This window comes from Epargyreus clarus, unplaced genomic scaffold (assembly GCF_041222505.1).
Source record: "Epargyreus clarus isolate Ecla_fem2 unplaced genomic scaffold, WU_Ecla_fem_2.2 ptg000003l, whole genome shotgun sequence".
Lineage (NCBI taxonomy): Eukaryota > Metazoa > Arthropoda > Insecta > Lepidoptera > Hesperiidae > Epargyreus > Epargyreus clarus.
Genome location: NW_027332211.1, coordinates 14,503,838 through 14,530,013, shown reverse-complemented (window position 1 = coordinate 14,530,013; position 26,176 = coordinate 14,503,838). Strand labels below are relative to the sequence as shown.

The 26,176-nt window shown below is 33.5% G+C and overlaps 1 protein-coding gene across 7 annotated transcripts in view; it reads right to left on the bottom strand.

The window, feature by feature from the left end:
- Cda5 (Chitin deacetylase-like 5) overlaps positions 1-26,176 on the bottom strand; it is a 142,869-nt gene that overhangs the window by 6,536 nt on the left and 110,157 nt on the right. For 3 of the 7 annotated variants that reach the window (XM_073090260.1, XM_073090251.1, XM_073090282.1), the window contains exons 2-9: positions 5,343-5,547; positions 4,932-5,151; positions 4,561-4,841; positions 1,696-4,473; positions 1,246-1,397; positions 701-852; positions 540-586; positions 250-432 (exon numbers count right to left, since the gene is read on the bottom strand). In XM_073090260.1, coding sequence (XP_072946361.1) covers positions 250-432; positions 540-586; positions 701-852; positions 1,246-1,397; positions 1,696-4,473; positions 4,561-4,841; positions 4,932-5,151; positions 5,343-5,547 — 4,018 coding nt within the window. The remainder of the gene's footprint in view (positions 1-249; positions 433-539; positions 587-700; positions 853-1,245; positions 1,398-1,695; positions 4,474-4,560; positions 4,842-4,931; positions 5,152-5,342; positions 5,548-26,176) is intronic. The other 4 variants (XM_073090274.1, XM_073090289.1, XM_073090268.1 and 1 more) reach the window with 3 other exon arrangements.

Sequence of the window (26,176 nt, the reverse complement as noted above, 5' to 3'; positions counted from 1 at the left end):
CAACCTTTAAACTGGTAATAAATTTTAGTACCATATAAAAACCAATGTTAGTAATTGGGGAAATTAAAATCATCAGTTCAAAGGTTGTATTCAGCTAATGATGTATACGATGAGTATGAATATTCATGTAATGTAATGTTGAGATGATATAGTTACGATGACTCAAATGATAGTTATTGACAACCGACGCATGATTCAAGCTTAACTGAGCATCGTACACACGTCCTTAAAGGTTTTCTTTTGTAGTACCTTGAGGTGTGTCTAGACGGGGTCATTGCTTCAGTGAAGAGTGCAGTGGTTGGGCGTTGTGTGGTAGTGGTAGTGCTTGTGCTAGTTGTAGAAGGAGTAGTGCGTAGGGTAGTAGCTTCGTAAACAGTCGTCCTCGCGCTGCTCGGTAAATGATGTTCATAGCCCAATTCATTACCTTCGCCCCTGGATCGTCGATAATATTGGAATGTTAACTTTTGGCCTAGCTAATATACGCATTTTATTCAACTGTTATTGATACTTAAGTTATATTTACTTTTAAAACATCTTACCTTGATGGTTGGCGAACGGGTGATTGGTATTGATTTTGATTGCTTATCTGAAAACGGATTACATAAAGACAAAAATGTTATTATAAAAGAACAGTGAAATTCAATTCCTGCAAAAGTAATGATTTCATTCAAACGTAACCAAACATTATCAACTTGTGTACCTGTCCTTGAATAAGAGCATCATCGTAGTCGTCAGGGGACACTGGTCTAGGAGTGTATGTCTCCACTGGTCGTCTCGCAGGGGGCGGGGTCCCGCGGTACGTCTGCTGGACTGCTGGTCGAAGCGAAGCCGTGTTATATTGCTGGACATAGTCTGCCAACACCATTACCAATCACCCGTTAGTTCGTTACATCCATTTCCCGTGACTCAATTAGATTCAATGGGAAGTTTGTACAATATCATATATTAACAATAAGTTTAGTTTTAGTACAAGGATTTTGGGATATCAACATACCCAACAATAATGGACGGTGCTATGATTAAATTTTCTGTTATATCAATTACAGTACGGTAGATTATAGGTAAGATTTAATGTAGACAGTTATTATATATTATTATATATAGGAAAGGCTTATAAGATGCTATCGGTATGGGAAATTTACTGGATGTTATGAACGAATCTCTTTTAGCGTCAGTTTTAACATATTTTAAAAATTGATCATATTATAAAGAATCATATTATTATATATAAATGCGTTCACTTACCTGTGTCTTTGTATAATTCACCGTCTTCGTCATATACAGCATAGTACGGATCGTATTGATCAGGACTATAATTCTGGGAGCCATTGTACAGCATTTTCGGTCGAGGACTAGCTGAATATGACGCAGGTGTTACACTTTCAGTTGGTTCCAGGCTAAAAATATAACTTTCATTTAAGATCTCTCATATAAATAAATAGTGCTATATACAAAGCGCCTTAGAAGTCAAGAGAAGAGTCAGTCGTTTTAAAAAAAAAGTTCAATAAAGTCAACGTTAGTCCCGTCAAGAGTTATAGAAGATTTATTAGTGTGTCGAATTGTAGGTGTATGAAAATATTTGTACAACAGTCGCTGAAGAGTAGTTAGTGTAGTGCTGATAAATATATTTTATTTGCTTATAATATTGTTAGTTCTTTAATTAGTCCATATAGTCCTTTTGTCTATATATTTTACCTGTTCGTTCTATCGTCATGTTTAGTCTTTGTATAACGAGTCTCCTGCTTGTAGCTGTCTCGTGGAGTTGTGAATTTCATTTGTGCCACTATATTTGGGTGTCTCATTATTCCTTTCGTTTGTTTATTGTCTTCCCTTCCGTCTTTTACAGTAGTCGGCTTAGCTAGTCTATGCCTAACTGTATAAGGTCTTAAAGTTGTTTGATTAAGATATTTTGGAGGCCTAAGGGTATTCGGATTATTTTCATAGCGAATAGGTCTTCTTATATGTATTGTTCTGTTACGAGAGTTATGATGTATAATGTCATAATTTGAAACTTCTGGCCGCTTCAAAATAGATGGGGTTGAGGTTACATAATTTATCATTGCAGAAACCAATTTGCCGTTTATGGCTTTGCTAGATTCCTTAAATGGTGACTTTGTAACAACTGATACGTCATTTAAGTTTTTAGTAACACTTTCTGGTTGCAGAGAACTATATTTTGCTGGACGACGACCTGCAGGACGTGGATATTTTATATTTGATGGATTATCCACAGCAGAATCTTCTATAGAGTCCTCATATTCTTGGTAATTCTGTGCCATTGGTGGCCTTTGTGGCTTGACTTCAGTGCTTGGCATGTACTTAGGTTTTACTGGTGGTTCATAGTAATATTGTTCGTCATCCTCATCATAATAATAATCAGACATTTCTGGTGACGGCTTAGGAATTAGTTTACGCGTCGGAGGTACCTTTGTTGTCGATGAGACAAAATTATTACCTGCATTATAATTATTATTTTGGACCTGGGAGGTCGGTCTTAATGTTTGTACAAATAAATTTTCTAGTTTTGAGAATGTAGTCTGTCTTAGAGAAGGTTGCAATGTTACTTGAGTTGAGGGATTTCTCCAGTAATGTTGGAGTGCAGAAAGTTGGTCATTTGTCAAAGTTGTTAACGGTTTTGATGTCGAATACGTGTGTGCTGCAAATGAGTTTTGTGGTTTTACTGAAGACGACACGTACGGTTTCATTGTAGACACAAACTGCGGTTGTAGACTAATAACGTTATTAGGTCTAATTACGAACTGGTTTTTTGATGTTGAATATATTACTGGGGAACCAGTAGCGGTTACAAAGTAAAATGGTTTTTGGGTAACTGAATATAATTGTTGAGTTTCCTTTTGAAATTTCATCGTAGGACTAGTTGCTTGGTTTCCAACCTCAATAGGTTTGTTAAAGTTATAAATTATTGGAAGCTGGCGATCGTCTTTAAAATTAGGTGGCTTCAGTTTCGGTCTCAAAGTTTCTAAAGGGGTACCAGCGTCGTGTTGCTGTTGAAATTTTTGTTGGTTTGATGGATTTGGTTGCGACTGTTGTAATTTCTGTTGTTGTTGAAATTGTTGAAACTGTTTTGTAGTCGAACTCGAAGAGCTTTGCGTAGGACTAATAGTATTGCTAATACCATTAGGCATTGTAAAGGGTCGAGGCGTACTAATTCCATTATAATTTTGTGTTGATGAACGAAATCCAGCAGGGTTTAAATTTGAGGCAGTCGTGACTTCTTGGGGCGCATTTATTATTTTAATTGCATTGTAAGTATTTTTAGGTTTAGGTGTTGTTATTCCAATAACTGCGTAGTGATCGTTTCTTAGTTTGTCTAGAAATGCATCAAAATCGAAATCGGGCTTGGCAAATGGGTTTTCTATGTTAGCAAATTTATTCCTTGGATGAGTATACTCGTGAGGAGGATTGGGAAAATTATATTTAAATTTTTCATTACTATTTTCTGATAAATCTTCCTCTGATGATTCTTCCTCACTATCCTCATCTTCATCATCGTAGTTTTGATCATTATAACCAGGTCTGCTAGCATACTTCTGTTGATTTTTTACATTCCTGTTTGATTGATCGTGTCTAATATTATCTTTTGTATCTTGTATTTTTACAGGATTCACTTCATAGTTAAAAGGCTTACGTGGAGAAGTAGAAACAGGTATCGGTTTAGCCGTAACAATAGTACTAGTATGATGAGCTGAGTCAGGAAATGATACAAAACTTGGTCTATTTAAGGAAGACATAAACTGTGACGCCACTTGTTTATTATTTTGACTTTGATCGTTGTTATAAAAACCACCAGCTAATGCTGCGAACGGGTTATCATGGTTGTTCAGAGATGATATAGGAGGGCTTTTTGTTATAACTTGGGTATTGGTGTTTAAAGAATTATGCGCAGGTTTTTGCTTAAGCGGGTCAGGCAAACTAGGTTTAAAAGGGTTTTGTGATTGTGACTGATAAACAATAAACGGATTCGCCGTTGAATAATAATTAGATTCTGAAGGATATTGCTGACGCACAGCTCCGTTATAGTCTCCACTATAAATAGGCTGAAAGCGACTACTTTGTATATTAGGATTGTAATTTAGCTGTTGTAAGTTTACATATTTCAGTTGCTTAGAATTTGGCCAAATTTTTGCCGGAGTTTTCTGGCCATTTTTCAAATAGTATCTAATTTGTCTTTTTCCTCTTTCTGATTCATCTTGGTTTATATCATCTTCATAGTCATCCTGTAGAATTTCAGCATCTACTTCAACATATTCCATTTCTTGATCATTATCATTTCTTTTGGAAATTTTGTCTTGAGTAATATTTTTGTTTTCAGTCGAACCTAATTCTTTGTCAGTTGTTTGTCTTTTGGTTCTCAAATGTTTTTTGTTAGCTACGTCTGTAACTGGAATTTCGTTTGTTTTCAAGTCTATCAGTCTGTCTAAGGTTTCAGTCACATTTTCACTTACTTTTCCACTGAAATAATGATACAGTCACATGGTTATTGTTTAATTATAAATAATATTTTCATATTAATAGTTTAGAACCAAAATTATACATTACCTATATGTCTGTGGTGCTTGTGTGACCGTTGCAGTTCTTCTTTCGTCTACTTGACTTCCGAAGGAAAAGGATCCAATCTTACTATTTTGAGAAATGGAAGCCGGTATTATGTTAGAATTTAATGTTCTACCAGAAGAAATAACTTGAGAAGCGTAACCGTCTCTATCTTTTTGAACTTGTCCAATCGTTGATGGTTGTCCTCTGTATACTCGCTGTTGCCTATCGGTTTCTATTTCTTCAACTGGGGGTAAGTCGTCTACTTCTGCATATAATTGTTGTTGCTGAAATTGTCAAAGTGCAGAGTGAGTAACCGCTCCTTTTCAGCGATTTTATCAATCCTTTAAATTTTAGGGAAGTAGGCAGAGCCTTACCTTTTCGTATTCATTCCGATTAAACTTAGGTTGTCCTCGTGATGTGATGATTGGATTGGGCTGCGCTCGCGGTGGTGGAGGTGGGGGTGTGCGGCGCGGGGGTGGTGGAGGGGGAGGCGGGGTGTCTCTCTCGCTGTATCGTTCCAAGTCCTCGCCGCCCACTACACCGGTGGCATCGCAGCCCACATTACGCGGCCAATCACAGGTTTGGAGTTCGTGGCTGGAAAATCATAAGATTTTCATTTGCAATATAACATAATAAAAAATATTTTATAATCGACAATGCATCCTTATAAAAAACAAATATATGTGATGGATACGGACTTGACAATTTACATAACATATAAAAATCAAATTCGATATTGCTTCATTGAGTATACAATTTCAAGAAGATCAATGAATAACACATACCTGTACATCAGGCCACCAGTGCAAGATTCGAGTAGGGCGCCGCCAAACACGCAAACATAGTAGAACCTACAATCAGTGGGGTGTGGGTAGTAGCCGAACTCCTCAGGGCAGTCGAAATCGACGTCCTTCTTGATATCGGCCGCGACCGGCACGCTCCTGATCGGGCCAGAGCGCTGCCGGGAACGGTCTTGTGCCGAGAGGCATTCTGGAACAATTAACAGATCTAGAATAAGTTGATGTTTAGTGTTAAGGACGTTATCGTTGATAAAATTTAACTTCTGTCGGGAAGCATGCTCAGAGAACTCTTAGTATCGCTATGGATGATAGCGATACTAAGAGTTCTCTGTACCACGATACATGAGTGTCATGGACACAATTATAAAGCATCAAACGTACTAAATATGGTTAATCTATTATTGCCCCATTGCTGGGTACGGCTCTTCTCTCAACGTAACATGCTTAAGCCAGAATCCACCGCGTTTCCTAGTGCGAACCGGTGAACTTCATACACCTTTGACAAATCCCAATTGAGAAGCCAAATGAACACAGTATTTGATAAACGTTACTCCAAAATCCCATCGCCAATCTGTCATTAATATAAGTTACACCATCAACGTTTTCTCCTTCGCAACGTTTCATAATTGCCCATGCACTAATAGATATGTAGGTACCGGTGCCTCGGAGAGCGTGCGCCTAATAGCCCCACAATCTGAGCTATTCAGAACAATTGCTCCATTTCCCGGCCTTGCAGATAATAAACTTGAGGCGAGTTGCATTCTATTTAAATTCAAGGAACTATCCACGCCTCTTAATCGGTTAGATATTATCGCGGTGTTTGGTAATTTGGGGTTAGTAATTACCTATGTTTATTATTATTGTATAGTATTTACGTAAGTTTCTGACTTATCTTCTTTTTGTAAAAGGAATACCTAAAATATTTATAAAGTAAGGTAAAGTAATAGAAAATTCAAATTGAGCAAATAAATGATTTATTATGAAGGCAAGGAAAAGAATGACAAAATAAACCTTCAAATGTATAATTGATACTTAGATTTCATTAAACTCAGCAGATTAAAAGACATCCAGAGCCAGAACAAAAATAAAATATACTGAAAAGTGAGGGCGGGAATTTAACAAAAATCCTCTGTACATCAAAGAGTGAGTAATATGTCGAATATTTTCCAGGGTCATCAATTTACTTAGCGCACATTTCGTATTTAGAATAGGCAACCGCTTGTACTTTTATTCCACTAATTGTTTCTCCTAATCTGTTACACGTGTGCAAAAATACCAAAAAAGTGTTATCAGAATTATTCGTCAGACGAATTTTATCACGTTTGCAAAGATCGTGAGGCTGTGTGGGATCCAGGGCAGCGGACGGCTCTCGCGCACGTCACATCACTCATTAACGTGTTCACACGACAAATTAATAAACATTACGCTACATTTGCTAAGCATTTCGCTTGAGATTGGAGATTAGAGCAAGATGCGGTCTCGGAAGGTTCGCTCGTGCTTGCTAGTTTGTTTGTATGGAAACGTAACCAATGTTTATGTGTACGTAAACAAAAAAAATGGCTAATGTGTTGTATTTTAAATTGTAAAATTTCTCATATATTTATGTATCTTAAATCTTTATTTAATGTCATATATTTTATTTTAACTATATAATACCAGATTTTATTTGAGCATTTAATAGTGACGTAGATGTGTCGTCGACCTAAAACTTTGTTTTTTTTTTATTTATTTACTTAAATATATTTGTATTTTTTCATAAAAAATATCATCAACAACCTATTACTGTCCCACTGCTGGGCACGGGTCTCCTCTCAGAATGAGAAGGATTAGGCCATAGTCCACCGCGCTGGCCAAGTGCGTATTGGTAGACTTCACATGCCTTTGAGAATCTCTCAGGTATGCAGGTTTCCTCACGATGTTTTCCTTAACCGTAGTAAGTGATAATTAATTTCTAATACGCGCATAACTTTAAAAAATCAAAGGTGCGTGCCTGGGATGTGAACCTCGGACCCCTCGATCACTAGGGTATGACTAAAAATATACTAACATGAAAATAAATTCAAAATAACGTTGTTAGAGAAGTTTTAACAACAAACGCAAACATTTATATCACTCAATGATTACTGCTATTACATAATTAAATTTCTTACATCCATATTCAACTCTACTGTATACATTAAACCACGACATTGTTAAAACAACGCCAAAATTACATACTTAAGTCAAAAACAATAGGTAGGGAACAAAGCGGGAGTTCACACACGCCGGCAATCTTAAAAACATATTCACACTCGTCAATAAATGAACGTGTTAATTGCCCGTCAGATGTGACCTTAGTTATTGTTTCTTTGAATAGTAAAAGGCTTAAAACATGTGACTGTAAGGTAACTTGAAGGTCTTAAGGTAATAAAAGTCCAAAAAATAATTAGAGTTACGTTTACAAAAAATGTAGTCATTATGCATTACTTTACTGTAAGTAATTAAAAACGATATTTAATATAAGTCACTGATGTAATTACTAAAAGGAACATTAAATTGGTTACTTTTAAAAATATATAAAATACGAAATGGGTAACTAAATAATTATTTTTAGATCTTATCTTAGTCCATAGGTGTAATATTTATTTATTTGTACTATTTTTATGCTTGATGCTTACGCGTTAAATGTGTACCATTTTTTTTTTATAACCAAAAACAATATGCATTTATACCATTTATTTTTATATAATAATATTTAACTTTCTTTATAACTTTTTTAATTTAAATAAAAGTAATAATAATATTATAATCAACTAGCTGACCCGGCAAACGTTGTATTGCCCTATAAATAAAAAAATGCTAAGGGTGGACAACCCTTATCACTTAGGGGTATGAAACATAGATAGTAGCCGATTCTCAGACCTACGGAATATACATATAAAATTTGGTGAAAATCAGTAAAGCCGTTTCGGAAGAGTAAGGTAACTACATTGTGACACGAGAATTGTATATATAAGATTACGCGCATGTACCTACAGTTAAATAACCACAAAGTCCCTTAAATTAAAGACCTTAATGCTAATTCTATTTTGTAACAAAAGCCATTAGTGATTAGCAAAGTCCTCAGATGGTGTAGTGAACAAAGAAATCGATTTAGCTGTTGCATCAACAACCCATATACCTCATTAATCAATCTATTGAACTGATCCCTAATCGTGGGTTAAGTGTTGCAAACTGTAATAACCTTTGATCAACATGGCGTAGCAGTCACTATGCCAATCAGTTAAGCAAACTGTCCTGGATTCGATCGATGGACAGACAGATTATAAAGGTTCAATTAAGATATCGATACCTTAATTCGCAAATCAGTCAACTCTACTTTTTATCGAAATGTTTTTTTTATTTATTTTGATAGTAAATGGCGTAGAACGAAATCAAAATAAATAAAAAAAACATTTTGACAAAAATTGGAGTTGGCTGATTTACGAATTATGTATCGATATATATATTCTAGTGTGGATATTGTGTACACAGAAAAAAATATTATCAAAAAGCACGGAGTGCGTTAACAAATTCCAGAAACACACGCATTACAGTATACTACACGAAAGGTTTCAGAATGTTTTTCCTCTTATAACATTACGTGATACACAACCAAAATACACAGACAAAAACTCTAAAATAGTTTACAAACAACTTAATAGATGAATCTAGTGTCAAACCAATAGAAGCTTTTAAAAATAAATTACTCATAAATTATACTCATATGTTATACGTCCGCCACACGTCCTCAGATCATAAAAACGCGAGATCTATACCCGTGTGGGAAATAGTCTACAATCTGCATATTGCAAGATATGTCGCAATCTATGCCACAAGTTGTGCATTTTATGTATTCCAGCTGTGACACTGTGTTACGAGTGCACGACTGTAGGCAGATCGTGAATTTATTGGAAAAGGTATAGATAATGTAGTATAAGATTAAAAGACATTCAAAAGAAGGTACAAAACGTAGTTTTTAAATTAATATTTAAGTTGATATTTATAAATTGATATTTAAGTTCAACATTGATTGAAAAGTGGATGGATGGATAATTGAATGTAATATGTAATGGATTTTAAATAAATCTGCCTAAATTTCTTCCAAGTTATGAATGAGGCGATATACTGAACGGATGGCATAAAATGTACATGGGCTTTGGCTTAAAATCAGGCCTGCGGCATTTTGAAGGGCGGCAAAATTTTATAAATGGAAGATCTTTTTAGCCGACCTTTTCTGGAGCGGCAAAGTAATAACCACGTTTTAGGATTCTACTTAGGTATTCTGAGTTAGCTAGTAAGGACCTGTGCTTACTAGCGGGATGATGCTGGATCGAGGATTATTTAATTTGTAACATTTCTAATAATTCTATATAATATACTCATAATAATACGACCATTTCACAGTTTTTCACATTTTCAAACACATTTTCACATTTTCAATACCCATTTCACAGGCGTACAATACCCTTATTACACTCACGTCAGCATCCGATCATTGACCCTGCGAGGAATGTTCCTGTTTCCTTAAAACTTCTTTACGCCTGATTGCGTTTCTATGTTTGTGCACAGGAATACTTTTTATAGCTATTAGCCGATAAGGTCGTAGGCGGAATAGCTGAATATCTCCAAGTATTGCGACGTAATTTGCATTCCACTCCGAACTCGAACGCATTACCTACACCCACTTGTGTGTCGCTCTTGAAAATTTAAACATTGGGATCTTAGACCAAGAAATGATAGATGACTCCTTCCGTAGTAGTGGCGCGAAGCATACTTTGTGTTTGAGTGAGTTACTTTGTACATTATTGTTAATAAGGTGCATGTTGAGTCTGATTTCTATGATGTCGAATTATATTGCCCACTTAGCGATATACATAGGTACATAACCAAGAGTAGGTAAGGCATTATTTATTATGATATACGGAACTCTTCTTCTTTCATTGTACTTCATTCTAAACTCAAACAGCACTTGTATTGTATATGAGCATAATACATGTATTCAGCCTACCTACCACACAAATAGTGACTGATAACAAAATTTGTTGTTTCAATATTGTGTTTGAGGTAAATCTATCGAACCTTTTTAGTCTGAGTTCAGATTTATAAATACTCGTTAAACAGAAATACTCCATCCACTCCACTCCAGAATCCATTTGATTGGACAATAAAATGATCACAGTAAAAGTAGTCACTTTGACACGTTATATAAAGTAACCTTGGACCACATAACATACGTAATTAGTCGACAATATTGACACCGACATTGCTGTATTAAGATTTGGTGAATATATTCAAATTCAAATTTGTATACTATTTTATGTTATTCTATTATTTGCATTGTCGTTTGCACCTATAATTGAGGTAGCACTTGTACCTGTGTCTTATTTCCTTCTGTGTACCTTTACCGATTGTTGGTGTATACTTTGTTGGTGTAACATAATAATAATAAATAAATAAATAAATAAATAAATTTAAATCATGTGATATAAAAAATATGTTTTTACGCTGTTTGAATATTAAACATTGAAAAGTTTTTACACTGATTCAATATTAAACATTAATACAGAGTTACCAATCACTTCAGGTTAGTTTAGGTTGTTTTCTATTACAATGACACAACTTCACGATATGGGAAAAGATTTCAATTTGCACATATCCTGAAAGTGATTATCTAGTAGTTAAAAGAATCGTTAGATATGAACACCGCCTCTCGATCATTATTCATTACTGTTTTTTTATAATAAAAGACTAGTGGACGAGCATACACCGCCACCTCTGAGGAATAAGCTTGAACGCCTCAGAAAAGGGGACATCCCTTAAAACCAGAACCACACCCTTCAAACCAGAACATAGCAGCGCTTAAGTCTGCTGTTATGAGTCAGAAATAGGATTGGCGGTGGTGCCACCGGAGTCGAACCACAAAGGGAATTTTGTCTATAGCGCACAAATAATATTTGATTTGAATTGAACTGCCACTTTGTTCTATTCAAGAATCCTATTGTTCCTCGGATTTTTAATTTTTTTCATCATCATTATCAATGTTGCTAATTCGTCATAAAGTCCCTGTGAGGGAGGGAGTGAATTAAACTTTAAAGATCAATAAGGGCACTTGTAGGAATTAATAGGTACTATATGACCTAACAAGCCTAGGAACATGTTAGCAGGATAAATGTTAGTGCGTGGGTGTCCACCGACTCGGAGCAACAAGTGGGCGCGCCGTCTAGGATGTTTGAGTAGGCGATGAACTGGACGCCACCCAGCGATGTATAGGATTAGTCATTGTCAAATTCTTCTCTAATGTATAGGAATTGATAAATTTTAAATGTCCGTAGTTTCAAATTAATTTCCATCTTGAAGGTAAAACTGACTTGTATTTATTAGATTAGAGTAGCAAGGTGTAATAATGGTTCAACCATACTGGCTCTACAACTTTGATATGTATTTCAAATCGATTATTAAGTACTATGTTGTCTGTCTCTGCAAACGAATCCTAAAAACTGCTAAACTGATTAAACATTGACCTAAAACATAAATTAAATTAATTATTATTATTATTATAAAATGTATAACCACCTCCTTTTTGAAGTCGGTTAAAAGCTTAAATAAGCATAATTATTTACTTTATAGAGTACGTAAAACTATTTCATTGCTATTAACTTATATCAGGCGCTATGTCCAGTTCTTAATATTTTATGTTACATTTCTCGGCATACCTCAATATGATCGTGCCGCGTGCATAAGGCCCGACCTTTCGACACTAACCTATCTTACTCGCCACACTGCCCATTCGTGGGCAAACAATATAATGATCCAACCTTGGACCTCTCGCTCACAATAAATTCATTATAAACAATAGCAAAGGCGTGGGTGAGGTTTGATATAGTGGTCGCACGCAATCCAGTTAAATTTAACCAGTCGTGATTTTGCTTTCAACTCGAAATTTAGGCGGATAACCTTAGTGACTTGCCTGAGACACGGGGTGAGCGATAAGCGATGACTTAGTTAAAAAAACACTTTAACAAATTGGAACTGATTTTACAATTACAACGACGCCTGCAATGATATAAAAAATATGTTATGACAACAACCAACCAAACAAAACCTAATAACAAATAATAAACAAAAGATAGGTACGAGTATAATTTACTCGTAGTATTAGATTAACTTTAACTTGCTAATAAATATAATTTGTGTGTGTGTGTGTCAATAACATAGATCTGTGTTATTTCGAAAACAATATAAATTGTCTAATTTAATTCGTACAAAAACTAGTCAAAAGCAGAAATTAGCGAGCTTGCAGCTCAACAAATGGTACGCTCAATACACGATTTTAGACATCTATAATAAACTACTAACAGAATTAAATTATATTTAATCGGCAGATGTGACCTCTGAGAGCTTAGTTGAAACGTGCCATAGCTCTATCCACAGACCTGTATTTAGATATAGGTCTGTGGCTCTATCAAACCACACCCTTCAAACATTCTTCAAAACTTCAAACGTTATCATAGTAATACATAAGAAATAGGAGTAGCTGAAGCATGACCACGTATAATCTAAAGGATTTTATAACTTTAAAAACCCAATGCAACTACGATAAACTCGCTCGAGATACAACACATGGCTTATTCTAATGCAGTGGAGTGCACATTACTCATTGTTGGGGCTCACCCACAGCCATCCTTGAGCTCCATTATTGGTCAACTCTCCGCTTAAAGGTTTATGCTCACATATTAATATTTATAGCAATTTAATACGCTATTAATTATAATTGTTATAATAACCGTAGACTTCAATATCAATTCAAAAATGCCAAGTTTGTGTATTAAAATTTATCTTACTAATAAATAGAGTTGTTCTAGAATTTGCTGATAAACTTTTGTAGTATTCACATTTTCTATTATTATAATCTATAACATATATGTGTATGTAGTAAGTTTTTATTTATAATTGTCCTCCATCTTTATGAGACTTTAAAAATTCCTCACAAAATAGAGATCATAATAAGAGTCATAAACTGTAGTAATAAAATAATCATAATGTAGTTGGCTCATTTAATAATTGTGGTTACCTATTTTTAAATAGTTATTAAATAAAAATAATAAGATCCGTAAAAATAAATACACTTTAAATAAATCACGAACTTTGAATAAATTACCGACTTTGTTCGAGTGGCATTCACGGCTTTTTAACAGAACTACATGTACTTAAATCTGAATTTGGTGTGTGTAACATTAACATATAGCATATTTTAATTACAGACAGTATTTACGGCCATTGCTTAATGTAACACCGCAGGCAATACGGGTATTAATGTTACTTCGTTACCTTCCTTTTATCTGACCGCCCGAAAAGCCATTTAAATGTCGCTATATAAGTTTACATTAATACTTAATGTACTTTATTGCCCTATTTTGTAATATTTTGTTATGTTTACGGAACATATGCCTTGTGCTTTCAAGGTTCAAGTAAAGCTTACATACAGTAGTAGGGCTTACATAGTTAAACTGAAATAACCGCTCGAACTTAGTCCTTAGACGTAAGTTTCGGATCTCTCTAATCGAATTTGAGGTAAATTACAAATATCCATGAGCGATAGTAGTAGATACCAGGTTGCCTACAAAATGTTGGCTGCTTGAATTGAAAAATAAATAACCAATTTTTAATATACTATGTTGATATCATTTTATTAAATTCTACAAAAGTAAAGTGACTTTTACATACATAATTATAATGTCGTGACATCAATACGAATTCACATTGTGACTTTCCTCGGAATTACTCTACAAACCTTATGCATACGCGTGTAAAAAAAATTTGTGTGTGTGTCAGCTACGACGCACGATTGGAGTTTACTCCTTACGAACGATAATTATGATATATATCGAATAGAAAATACCAATTAACCGCATCCATGTGTTTTTTGGATTCTTCTTCATTATCATCTAAATCAATTTCTTGCATATTTTCAAATATTTTTTCAACTTTAATCACTTGATGATTTGTTTAATAGTACATAAAAATACACGTATCAATGCATAGAAGTACAAGAAAACTTTAAAATCAAAACATTATAACTTGATGGTTAGGTTGCTGTTTATGTACGTTGTATATAGATGTATATATGGGCGCATGGGTATAATAGCGCCATCTAGTGGCAAGTTTTATAAATTGTAAGTTTGCAAGTTTATCAATCTATGTATTTTGGTTCCAAATATTATAATGGTAACTTAATATAATTGTTTATATTAAAGTAAATTTTAATATAATATAATTATTTATATTTAAAACAATGTTAAACGTTTTATAACTTAAAACTTAATAATTATAATTTCTTTGCCATCTATAAAATATCCTTGTTGCAATTTACGGATGCAATTTATATGAGACTCAATAAACATGTTATTATATGTAATTTGGATTGTTTCTGAATGTTTTATAATTCTAGAATTCATTTAAGACGTATTGCTAATTTTATATAACTTATTTTGAACATAATTCTTAAGCAAAAATTCTGTAATAAATATTAAATAATACTGTTTTGATTTTGCCCGTTTATCGTTGATAGATGGTGTTGATCAATAATGCATCCATTTTTATAAGTTAAATTAATATATCAGTAACTTAAAAAAGCCTCTTTATGTTAAAAACTTATTTTGCTAATATTATATCTTATTCAATTGCTTACTGATTTTATATGTTACTCTTCTTTAAAAACGTTCTTAAAAGATTGTTAATCATATTATGGCGCCAATGTTCATATTTTTCACAGTGTTTATAAATGATCAAACCTATAACTTAATTTATGCAAAAATGTAAACAAATTAGTTAATGACGTTTTAATGTTTTATATATTGCTAATTATTTTTATTGTAATAATTACTTTCATATGGGATTTGAACTTACTGTATTTTAAATTAATAAAAGCACTCTTGATTCATATTTTGGTTAAAAACGCTACTTCCTTTTTAAGAGGATATGATGATTGTAATAAAAAGGAGGGATTGTAATGGATCATTAATATATTCGTATTTGGCTTATTTTAAATTATCTATGTTTTATTTGTGGCTAAAAATACTTTTAATATGTAGTCTGTGAACCTATTTTACCGATACAGCGCATTCCTTCACGTCACTAGTACAAAAAAATAAAATTATAACATTTCTATTCAGTGACTTCACTGGTGTTGCGCGTAAAGTGTGTGTTCAATATTCAAATTTGTGTTCAATATTCAAATAATTTGTATATGATAGTTCCGTAATATTAAACTAGATGGCGCTGCTAAAACAGCCGTTGAATCACGCTGTTGAGAACCTTTCGTAGATACTATAAGAGGCCCCTTGTAAATTTATTAATATATATTCAGTGGAACATATAAGTGTGTTTTTTATTCAAGTGTGGTTAGTAACAACCCCTCAGCCCCCTCACCTCTCTCCGAATTCAAACAGTGTGGATATATATGTTTGTCTCTTTCTACGTTACGCCTCAACTTTTCGTGTTACACTTGATTTTACTCCTCATAAAATTTCCGTACCGGGCCTTATAACTGAAATCGTTTCTTAAGGAGTAAACTCCAAAAATAAATGGAAAGAAATAATGAAAAATTGAAAACTGAATATCTCAATAATGTAAAGAAAATCCCTTTCTCTCTCAAGTCCTCAAAAATATTTGCACAAAGGAAATCTATTGAAAAACAAAACGCGCTGTTAATATATACAAAGATTAATAGTGCAGTATTTATGTTTTAATCACATTACAATTACGGGCAACGTTGCACGCTGTAATATCGCCGCGGGATACGTGTGGACACGCCCTCAGTTGTTTACGTAATTATTATTAGAATGGACGATAATTACTGCTAGGATATTTATTAACACTAATGTTATGTTAAAATAATAATTAAGCTTATAATTTATTAATATCCGTCAAATATTTGAACTCTAGCTTATGTATCTAATATTAAATTAAAAAAATCATATTTTCTAAAGTTCTATTACTTTATAAGAAATTGTACTATTTTAATGGTTCCTGCATTGTAAGTTGTGATTGTCTAGATTCTACTTCCTATAGAATTAGAAACCTACTATTAAGTCCAGCTGAAGTACCTACATTACTACCTCTAAAAGGAAACTAGGAACGCCTTGCATAAGTATATCTGACTTACTGAGCGTCTTAGACCAGAACCCACTGGTAACTAACAAAGTTTTTTTGAGACAGAAATATGTGTAGTGCTGCGCATCCAAGCTTCAAAGGTTCTCCACCTTCAAATATATACAAGATTTAGAAAATATGTATTGGCATTCGAAGTCCCATAAAACCATGTTAATAATACAAAGTTACATATAGGTAAACAAAACATTTATTACAAAAAATTAACACATGCCAGGAAGTATGCGAAATTAAATGTTAATCAGTGTTTGTTAACATCCCAGGGGGCTTATCGAGTAAAATCGATATTACATATTACTCCATCGATAACAGCTTAAGGCGTGACCGTATCCGACATTAAAGCAATATTGCTGCATACTATAATCGCTATCGACTCTAATTTAATTAATTGCGTCTATCTAATATTAAGTAAACACGAAGTTCACAATTCTTTTCTTAAAAATCGGCTCTAGTTTTTATCAATCTCAAAATATCTGTCGGAGTGAAAAGGTTTTAGGATACAGTTAGCCAAATATTGCGGACGAATTTGTAGATTTTATTCACGTTTGGGAATTTCTTTATGAATTGCGTATACGCAACCTCACGTACACCACCATAATTAAAAATAAATAGATAAGAACCTCTGATGTTTAGAATTATGAGATTCAAACCTCGGACTTGAGACAAAAATATCACTTCTTAAAATTCCAAATTTGGACACAAATTTCGATTTGCCCTTCTCACCCTTTACTTGCAAAATCTTTTATTTCCTTACTTATAGCAATAACTTGTATAAATGCTCCAGTTATAGCAATTAGGTACTTGCCGTGAAACGGTCATTTTATACTACACTCGATTCTTGCAGTCCTTGACATTTGAAACTCCACATAAATTATCAGTAAAGTGAGAATGTAAATAATTGAGATCTACATAACGCTGTCAAATCAAAGCTCTCCGCTTGTTTGAACGTATGTAGATGTAGTTCTTGGAATGTTATCAGTTTACCGTGGGAAGGATAATTGCTTGTTAATAGGTAAAACATACATTTATGTAGTAACTGGGTAGATAATAATGAACTAAATTATCTAAGTTAAGAGCTTTGGACAAGGTACTAAATGACTCTAGAGATTTTCACTTATGTTATCGAGTTTGCAAAGGGCGCAGGGCCCGTATGAGTTGTGCTAATGAGGGGAAGCCTTTTTCCAACAGTGGACCTGGTATAATAACTCAAAATCTAAGGAATGGTGATAAATTAGCAGCAAAATCATATTGACCGTTATGATAATGTTGGCTGTGTCCTCTTTGACAAGGACGAAAAGTTTTTCACTTAAAAATACTAAATTATATTGTAGAAAGTAAGGCAATATTTAAATATAGATGAATTAGTGTATTATAAAATTGTCATAGGTACATGAATTTAATTTCATAATTACAAATATCCTAAAATACTAATAAAATAATAAAATCCTTAAAATACATCATCGATATTAATATCCTAATTGCACAGTAATTGAATTGTGGACCCACACATTTTTATCAAGAGTCTCCATCAGCTTAAACAAATGTCAATATCCTTGAATGCAGTGTGGGTGTTGACCACAGATTATGATTGATCATACTTGTATATTAATCTATATGACTTGTATAACAAGAAAACGTCTTAGGTAAATAGTTGTGTTTCAATGTATGTTTCAAATTACAGGTGATTCCGTGCTAAAGGATTTATTCAAAATAATACATGCAATATAAAATGTACATTAACGTAGATATTTATTTTTATTACATATTTTAGCATTTAAAAAGTGTTTAAAATAAAACAAAAAGGCATGCCATATGTCAAAAAGCTTTAACAGTATCTATTACTGACATAACAAAAGAACTTCTTATGAGTGTGCAATTTTAACGTGACAATAAAACCCGTCCTGTGCCATATTGAAGATTAATTGTACCTATTAAGGCCCGTCAATTTATAAGTGTGTTTCAATTCAACATTATAACAGTTTTTGTTAAACAAAATAGGTCAATGAACCCCTGCAATAGATTATTTGTTATTGTTTTTGTTTCGGGATTCGATATTCGATTTTTAAGTTTCTTTTAAATATGTTCTACTCATGAAGGAGTACGCAAGTTAATAGAAAACTGGGTATAATTAACATGCTTTCTAACATATATACTCTTCTGTGTTCAGGGGGCCTACCACCATCTTTTAAAACCCATCACAGTTCAGGAAAGTTTTATTTCCTCCTTAAAACTGTAAAATATATTTCGTCATACACAGTTGATCAAACTTAAACCCTTATTAATTTTTCGCTTATCCATTGTATAAAACAATATTGTCATATTTTGCTTAAAAAATCCTGCAAAAAGTTTCCTGAAAAAGTATGATTAAAATAATATTATTTTAATATATGGTAGTAACCCCCTTGGTTCGAAGGGTGCGGTACGGCCCGCACAACTTAGTCCTTATAAGTTACACATACCTTCCCCCCAGCTGATTTCCATGAGCGGCAGTGACTATCAGGTGGACTGCATATTCCTTTTGTACTTCGATTTTATAACATAAAAGGGTATAGGGAACCTCTATCGTCTAATCTTATAAATAAAGAACGAAGAGAAACACGAGCACTTACTTTCAAATGTAACCCGATTTAAAAAAAAACAATATAACAATAATTACTTAACAAAGGCAAAGATCAATTTAGAACTACGTGCAAGAATTAACGGCTAATAAACGAAACCATTCAAATACTTCAATTTTAACTATAACTTGTTCCAATAAAGGTTGTATTCCAAAATAGCGACACTTCTATTTACCTCTCACTCTTTTTCTGGAACATGTGAGCGAGAAAGATACAAAAGCCGCTATTTTGGACAACATTATTTACTGAAACAGATTATACAATAGTAAAGATACAATATTCATTGTTTCGACAAAGGGCAATTGCATAGTCACGTTTTTGTTAAGCGAAACACCATGCTTACATTCCAAATAATGTGAATACTTGCTGCAATAGTCCAATATTACCATGATTTTTCCCATTCTAATATGGGATTGTAACATTGATTTGAAGGTGGTAGAACACTTTGTGGTTCGACTCCCGCGAGTATTGATCAATTAAAGATTAAAGATAAAATAAAATATAAATAAGGCTCGACTTGGCGGAGGCACTGCCGTGCCTCCTGATTTGAGCGATACAAGAGGAGTTCTACTTTGATCCTTAAAGCTAGCAACGCATCTGTGCCCGATCTCAAATAAGACTATTTATAATAAAGGAGTAGCAGACAAGCAAGCAGTCCACCTGATAAGTGGCTACTGCCGCCCATGGACATCTGTAACCAACCCCACATAGAATTTGATATTCCTACCTGAGGTCGGCCACAAACGCTGCCCCTGAAGACTAAGGTGGAACGGCTCGGAAAAGTATGTCTCCCTTACTACACCCCTCCAACCAGAACACAGCAGCGTTTGACACTGCTGTTTAGCAGATTTCAATCCTATTTGTCATTGATCATGGTCAATAATAACCTTACCATGAAGTGGTCAACGTGCTAATTTGTTGCTTCAATCATTAAGTAAAATAAACTATCTGTTGTTTAACCACAATAAAATCAGGCCTTGTGTTGTGGTAAGACGCATGTAACTGTTCTAGAATGCGTTGTGTTCTTGAAAATATGAATCTAACTTAACCGTGACTAATTAATTACTTTACTCATGAAAAATTACCACAACCATTGGGCAAACTAATTTGAATAAACGATTACTTAGTTCGAATATTAAAAATGTGGCTGTTGCTGCCCACCTAGTTATTAATGTTGATTGTTTTGAATCGTAAGCGATATATAACGTTAAGCAACCTCCTGTTTGGTCGGGAATTGGACGGGTGGCTGTAAGTGGGTAAATTTTATATGCTATTCTGTGCTTCGCAGCGTTATGCCGTCGAGCCCGAGTGCTTTAAAGCTGAAACTTTGTCACATGCTTTACGTACAGTTAGAAAACTTTTTTCTTATCATAGGTACATAATAGAATATTGCTAACTTTGAGGACTAGGAACGTTTCGGAAATATTAATAGAGTACTTTGATCAAAGTACTCTAGGGCAGAAATAAGTGTGACAGATGTACCACCACTTCTAACGCCGAACTACGACACCGAACATACCTTAGGTACAAAACTTAAAAGTAACTTACTCGTACATTACTAAGTTTAATCTAAGTACCTTAATAACAATAAATAATTTTAAATGTCGGAAGGCGAGACCTTGTACTCCAATCATGAGGACTTCGTGCTCACTTGTCACTTTGTAATGCAATAAAATATACTTGACATTTTTAAAAGACAATATCCTTAAGAGCACTGACCGCAAAGAGAACATTTTGCGTTCAGAAATTAATCATGTTTTGTACTTGGAATATTGAAACAGACGACACGGAATTGCATGAAAAATATCGTCATATTTTGATGCCCTTTTGAACTACGAGTAACTAACTTAATATCAGATACCAGGTAATATTTGAAAAAACAATTTTCTGATTTTGACGGGATGACATTTCGCAGTAAAAAGATTTTCGTTACAGAATATGTTACAAGTTTTTATTATTATTTAATTTTAGGACCGTTGTTGCGGCTATTTTGGTTACTTTTTGTGTCTTTAAAATTTATGAATCAGGTTCATTCTATTTTTTCTGTATTCTAAGGTTTTGGGCAGTCAATCCGGTATAAACTGCGGTGAATGACTTAAACTTATCGTTTAAAGTTCTTTATTATTTTTTCGAAGTAAGTATCCAATTTTATTCTAAAAGGTTTTTTCGTAGGTAATAATTTATACGTGTAGCAAAGTGACTTAAATTTATCAATTTGATTGAAAATGAGTTAGTGGATAAAATAGCATTATTTTTTTTATTCTGTATTACCCGAATAAACGCCACTGTATTTTGGAAATACATATACCTAGATTTATTTAAGATATAAGAAGACGTGGGTGCTTAATCGCCGCGTATTTCGCCGAGTATTGTTTTTATATTTTCGCGTAGGAACTCTTTTGAAAAAAGAAGGTGTAGACTATGTGAACTGTATAAAAGTCCCAATACAAAAAACACATGGTCAAGTTCCGACGATATAGAAAGTATTTTTTTATTATTGTATAAACTAAAATTTTAACAGCACACAACTTTAAACAAATTTCAGCGCAGTGTGATTAGACCTTGATGAGACCGGTAATGTGTAGCAATATGTACAGTCTTTTATTAAAAAAGTGTTTGACGCCCATCTTTCCTCATCTAATCCAATGCGGATTTTCCCAGCCAAAATGGTTTTTGAGCAACTATTTCCGACTACATTGTTACATCTATTGCGTTTAGCATTGTGTGGAGTTTAGCAACGAGACATGGGAAAATCATGTGGTAAGTATGTTGGTACATCAATGGTTCAAACTTGGCATTTATGGGTGGAATGGGTGCTACCAACAACTTTAAGATCAATGTTATTATGGTCACATGAGACAGTAATCTTTATACCTATCTTTATATATATATTTCTTATGTGCGTGTGTATGTCACTGAACTCCTCCTAAACGACTGAACTGATTTTGATGAAATTTGTTGTGTGTGTTCAAGGGGACTTGAGAATGGTTTAGATTCACAATTTAGTCCGTGGGAAAAGTTTTTTTTTTATTTAATTTTTAATTCGTAAGTAGTTATAGAATCGGAAACTATGCATTTGATCAAGTGATGATCTTTAGCAAAGTTGTTGTCCAAGAGCCCACGAGGGTTTGGGAGTTGGTAAGACCAATTTTCGACAGATAGCACCACTGTCATTCCAATTCAGGTACAAATTTTCCGTTTTATGTATCATATTATTTCTTTAAAATGCGGGTGAAGCCGCGGGCACCACTAGTCCACTATAAAAAATTAATTGATTTGAAGTTCTTTTCGTGTCCAAAATTTGGGTATGGGTCTCTCTTGGGGCTGGAAAAACCTCCACCACGCTGCCCCAATATTGATTACGAATTGGTTGATAACAAACCATTCCGGAAGTTCTTTTAACCGTCTATAAGGCGTCCGACAAAGTTTAACGGTTATCCAATGATAACAACCGAGAACAACGGTTTAATAAGCCTTCTAAGCACGTACAAACCTTTCTTTTCAAAAGACGAACAGTCGAACCTCATTGGGCCACATTAATGTCTTAATGAAAGTCATATTTAGGTAGCCTTTGGTTCGTATACAAGTAAGTGCGAAAACTTTATATTATACTAGCAATTTCTTACTGACTTCGGAAAGTATTTGTTCTTTAAGTCTCTTTGGCACGCCCTGTAGCCCAAATGGCTTGACGAGTTTTGTGTATGAGTTGTCGGTTGTTGTTGATTGTTGTCGGTTGTTGTTGTCGTTGTTGAGGATTCGGGTTTTTCTTTTATAATAATTCTTTACTACTAAAAAATATTATGTTATATAAAAAATCAGGAATATATAATTTAATACCTTAGAAGAATTAGAATTATAAAATGAGAAAAAAAACATTTGCTCATCTATTAATGGTTTTTTCTGATTATAACATAAAGTTATTATATGTTTTTTATATGGCATAACGTCTGTATACGTGACATTGTCAGGAATTTTAATTAAATACCTCACACGGTAATGTGAATTTAATGTTTTAGCACATATGATATTTTTATTGGAATTCATTAAGTCTGGCTAATTCCATTTATTCTATAAGTATTAGTATTGCAAATTATAGGAATCCATGAAAATGAGTTATGGATTATGTAATTACTATAATTTGTTTACATAAGGTTAAATCAAGAATTACTTCATTCAGTTTAGAATTAATAGTACTAACTAACCCCCATTAATGATATGAAATGTTGGATAGATTTCATATTTATTGTTGCCTACGATAGATTTTTGAAAATTTCTAGTATGTAGTCTGTCAAATTTTGATATTTGATAGGCAAAACGTTAGATAGATTGATTATTAATTACGGACGTTTTCTGTCGTTATTAGTAAAGCGTCGATCTTTAATAAGAACTGTGGTGCGCGTGGGGCTCCCATGATTAAAGTATGCAATAGATTAGAGGGTTATAGTTGGATGGAATCTAAATATATATAACTCAAAGGTGACTGACTGACATAGTGATCTATCAACTCACAGCCCAAACCACTGGACGGATCGAGCTGAAATTTGGCATGCAGGTAGATGTTATGACGTAGGCATTCGCTAAGAAAGGATTTTGATCAATTCTACCCCGAAGGGAATAAAATAGGGGATGAAAATATTACTTCGTAACGCGAGCGAAGCCGCGGGCAAAAGCTCGTTGAAACATATATAAGGCGTCCCTAAGTAATTATTTAATTGACTTCAACTTAAACTCCTGTTAGGTGGCCATGGGCGGCAGTGGCCAATTAATACCACTGCATACTTGTTTGCTACTTCAATCACAAAAAAATATCATATAATGGAAATATTAGTAATGAAATCGGATACTTAATTGCTTTTAATTCTATGTAGCTGTCTTCTATGAATTTTGTTTCTAACTAAAAGCAATCTTTGCATAGTAACAACAATTTTCGCACAAAATTATGTTCTCTAATTGAGTTATCGTGATAAAGCGCGACCCCAAAGCATTTAACAATAAGAATGAGGTAACAGAATCGGCATTTACCCGGTAACAATATAATATTTAGTGCCACATTAACTTGATTTGATGTTGGTCTTCTAGACTATGAGTTTTGTATTAAAATGGAGATTGTTTAACTAAAAATTCTGTAATTGGTGGTTATAATCGTGGGATTAGCTCGCAATGCCGTAAATCAAAAGTAGTAATTTTTTAATCAGTTCAAAATAATAATTTAAAAAATCAAAGCCAGGGATTCGAATCTTGGAACGCAGGTATGATGGATTGAAAATCAGAGCACTAAACTATTGCTCTGACGACTTATTACTTGATCATGATGATAAATGACAATTAATTGAATTATTTATTAAGAATTATTTTTGTATTTGTTGTTGTATTTTTATTTGTGCCTGTGTATCTAAGAATTACACATAATGTTAGTCAGTACATAAGTGTACATAGAATTTAAAATATTGTATCAACATTACAACACTCGAAACACTCGAATGAAATATGACTTCAATACCCCATGATCGATAACATGAATTATTACAAGAAATAACTCACAGATAAGCACTTTGCATATTACGGTAATGTCGGGCAAGTTACTGGGCCGGTATTACCAAACTGGTGTCATTTCAATGAGACCTATAAATAGCTTTCCTATTTCAGTTATTTCGACACGGACCTTACGAACGGTGGAGCAGGGCTAGCCATTCCGTTTCGTAATACAGTTTCGACCTGCTCTGTTAAATAACTTTATGTCGAATTAAATACTAACTAATACGTATAGACTCTTTTAACATTCAGTTGACACGCCTTTTATCGTTTTATAATGTTCTACTGCATTTGCATCAAGTATAATTATGTATACCCCTTAAAAATATAATACTAGAAAAAAACAAGTAAGTTTCAGTCTCTGACTGAAGTTTATCAAGGAAAAATAAGGGGCAACATTGTTTTAATATTTAATTGCATCATTTATTTTTTATAACAACCGTTTACAACCTTACTCATTGAGTCAAAAAAGTTATGCATATATTAATCGCAATAAAAATAGACAAAATTAATACAACCAGGATTTGTATAGACAAATGACAATTAGCATTATTTCCATTAGACCTATTCCAGAGTAACAATACCGATTTTTTAACATAAAGGCCATGCACACAATGGATTGAACCCTAACCTGTAGACCTGTAGTGGCCAATGGACACGATATAATCGTGCATGAATGTCGTGTTGCAACCTTAGACTGATGATAATGGCACGGTTAGGGCGCGGTTTGGCCTATAAGCACGAGTAAAACTATCAATTATAACGCTAATAAGCTAAGAAATTCTAACTTGTGGAGAAATAGATGACGCAAGCATTTTCGTATATAGGCCACCTAATGTTAAATAGTATGAAATAGGAAAAATCGCACCTAATACTAGCGCTAATCTAGGACTAAATTTGAACTCCCCATTTATTTTATTTATTTCAAAAAAGACACCTATATGAAACAGTACCTTTGCCGAGAAGTATTTTATAAAACACATGCTTACCATAGTCTTAAATATACATTGACGAAAGTGATATCACACATTACTTACATAATTAGATTTAATTAAATATATAAACAAAGCGTAAAAACAAATTAACAAAGTGCAAATTGGTTAAAACGTGATTTAAATATACTCGTATTGATAACGAAATACAATTAATTCAGTAGTTATAGTTAAACTAATTAAACGTTCACAAATGGAATTTCTACTTTCGTTTCATATCTGATTAAGATGATCCAATAATACCAATTTAATTAGATTTTTAGTTATTTTATTTTTGATATCGCCTTTTATAATGGTAGATATTTTCTATTTATAGAAACTAAATTGGAATTCTTTAATTTTAATAACAGACCTATAGTAGGACCTACTATTTGTGTTAATCTTTAAATCAACTGAATCAAATTTAAAGGGCCCTTTAGATTCTATCTCGTAAATTTCACAGGTCATAAAATCTTATAAGAACAAATATTATTTTGAAATCAAACGT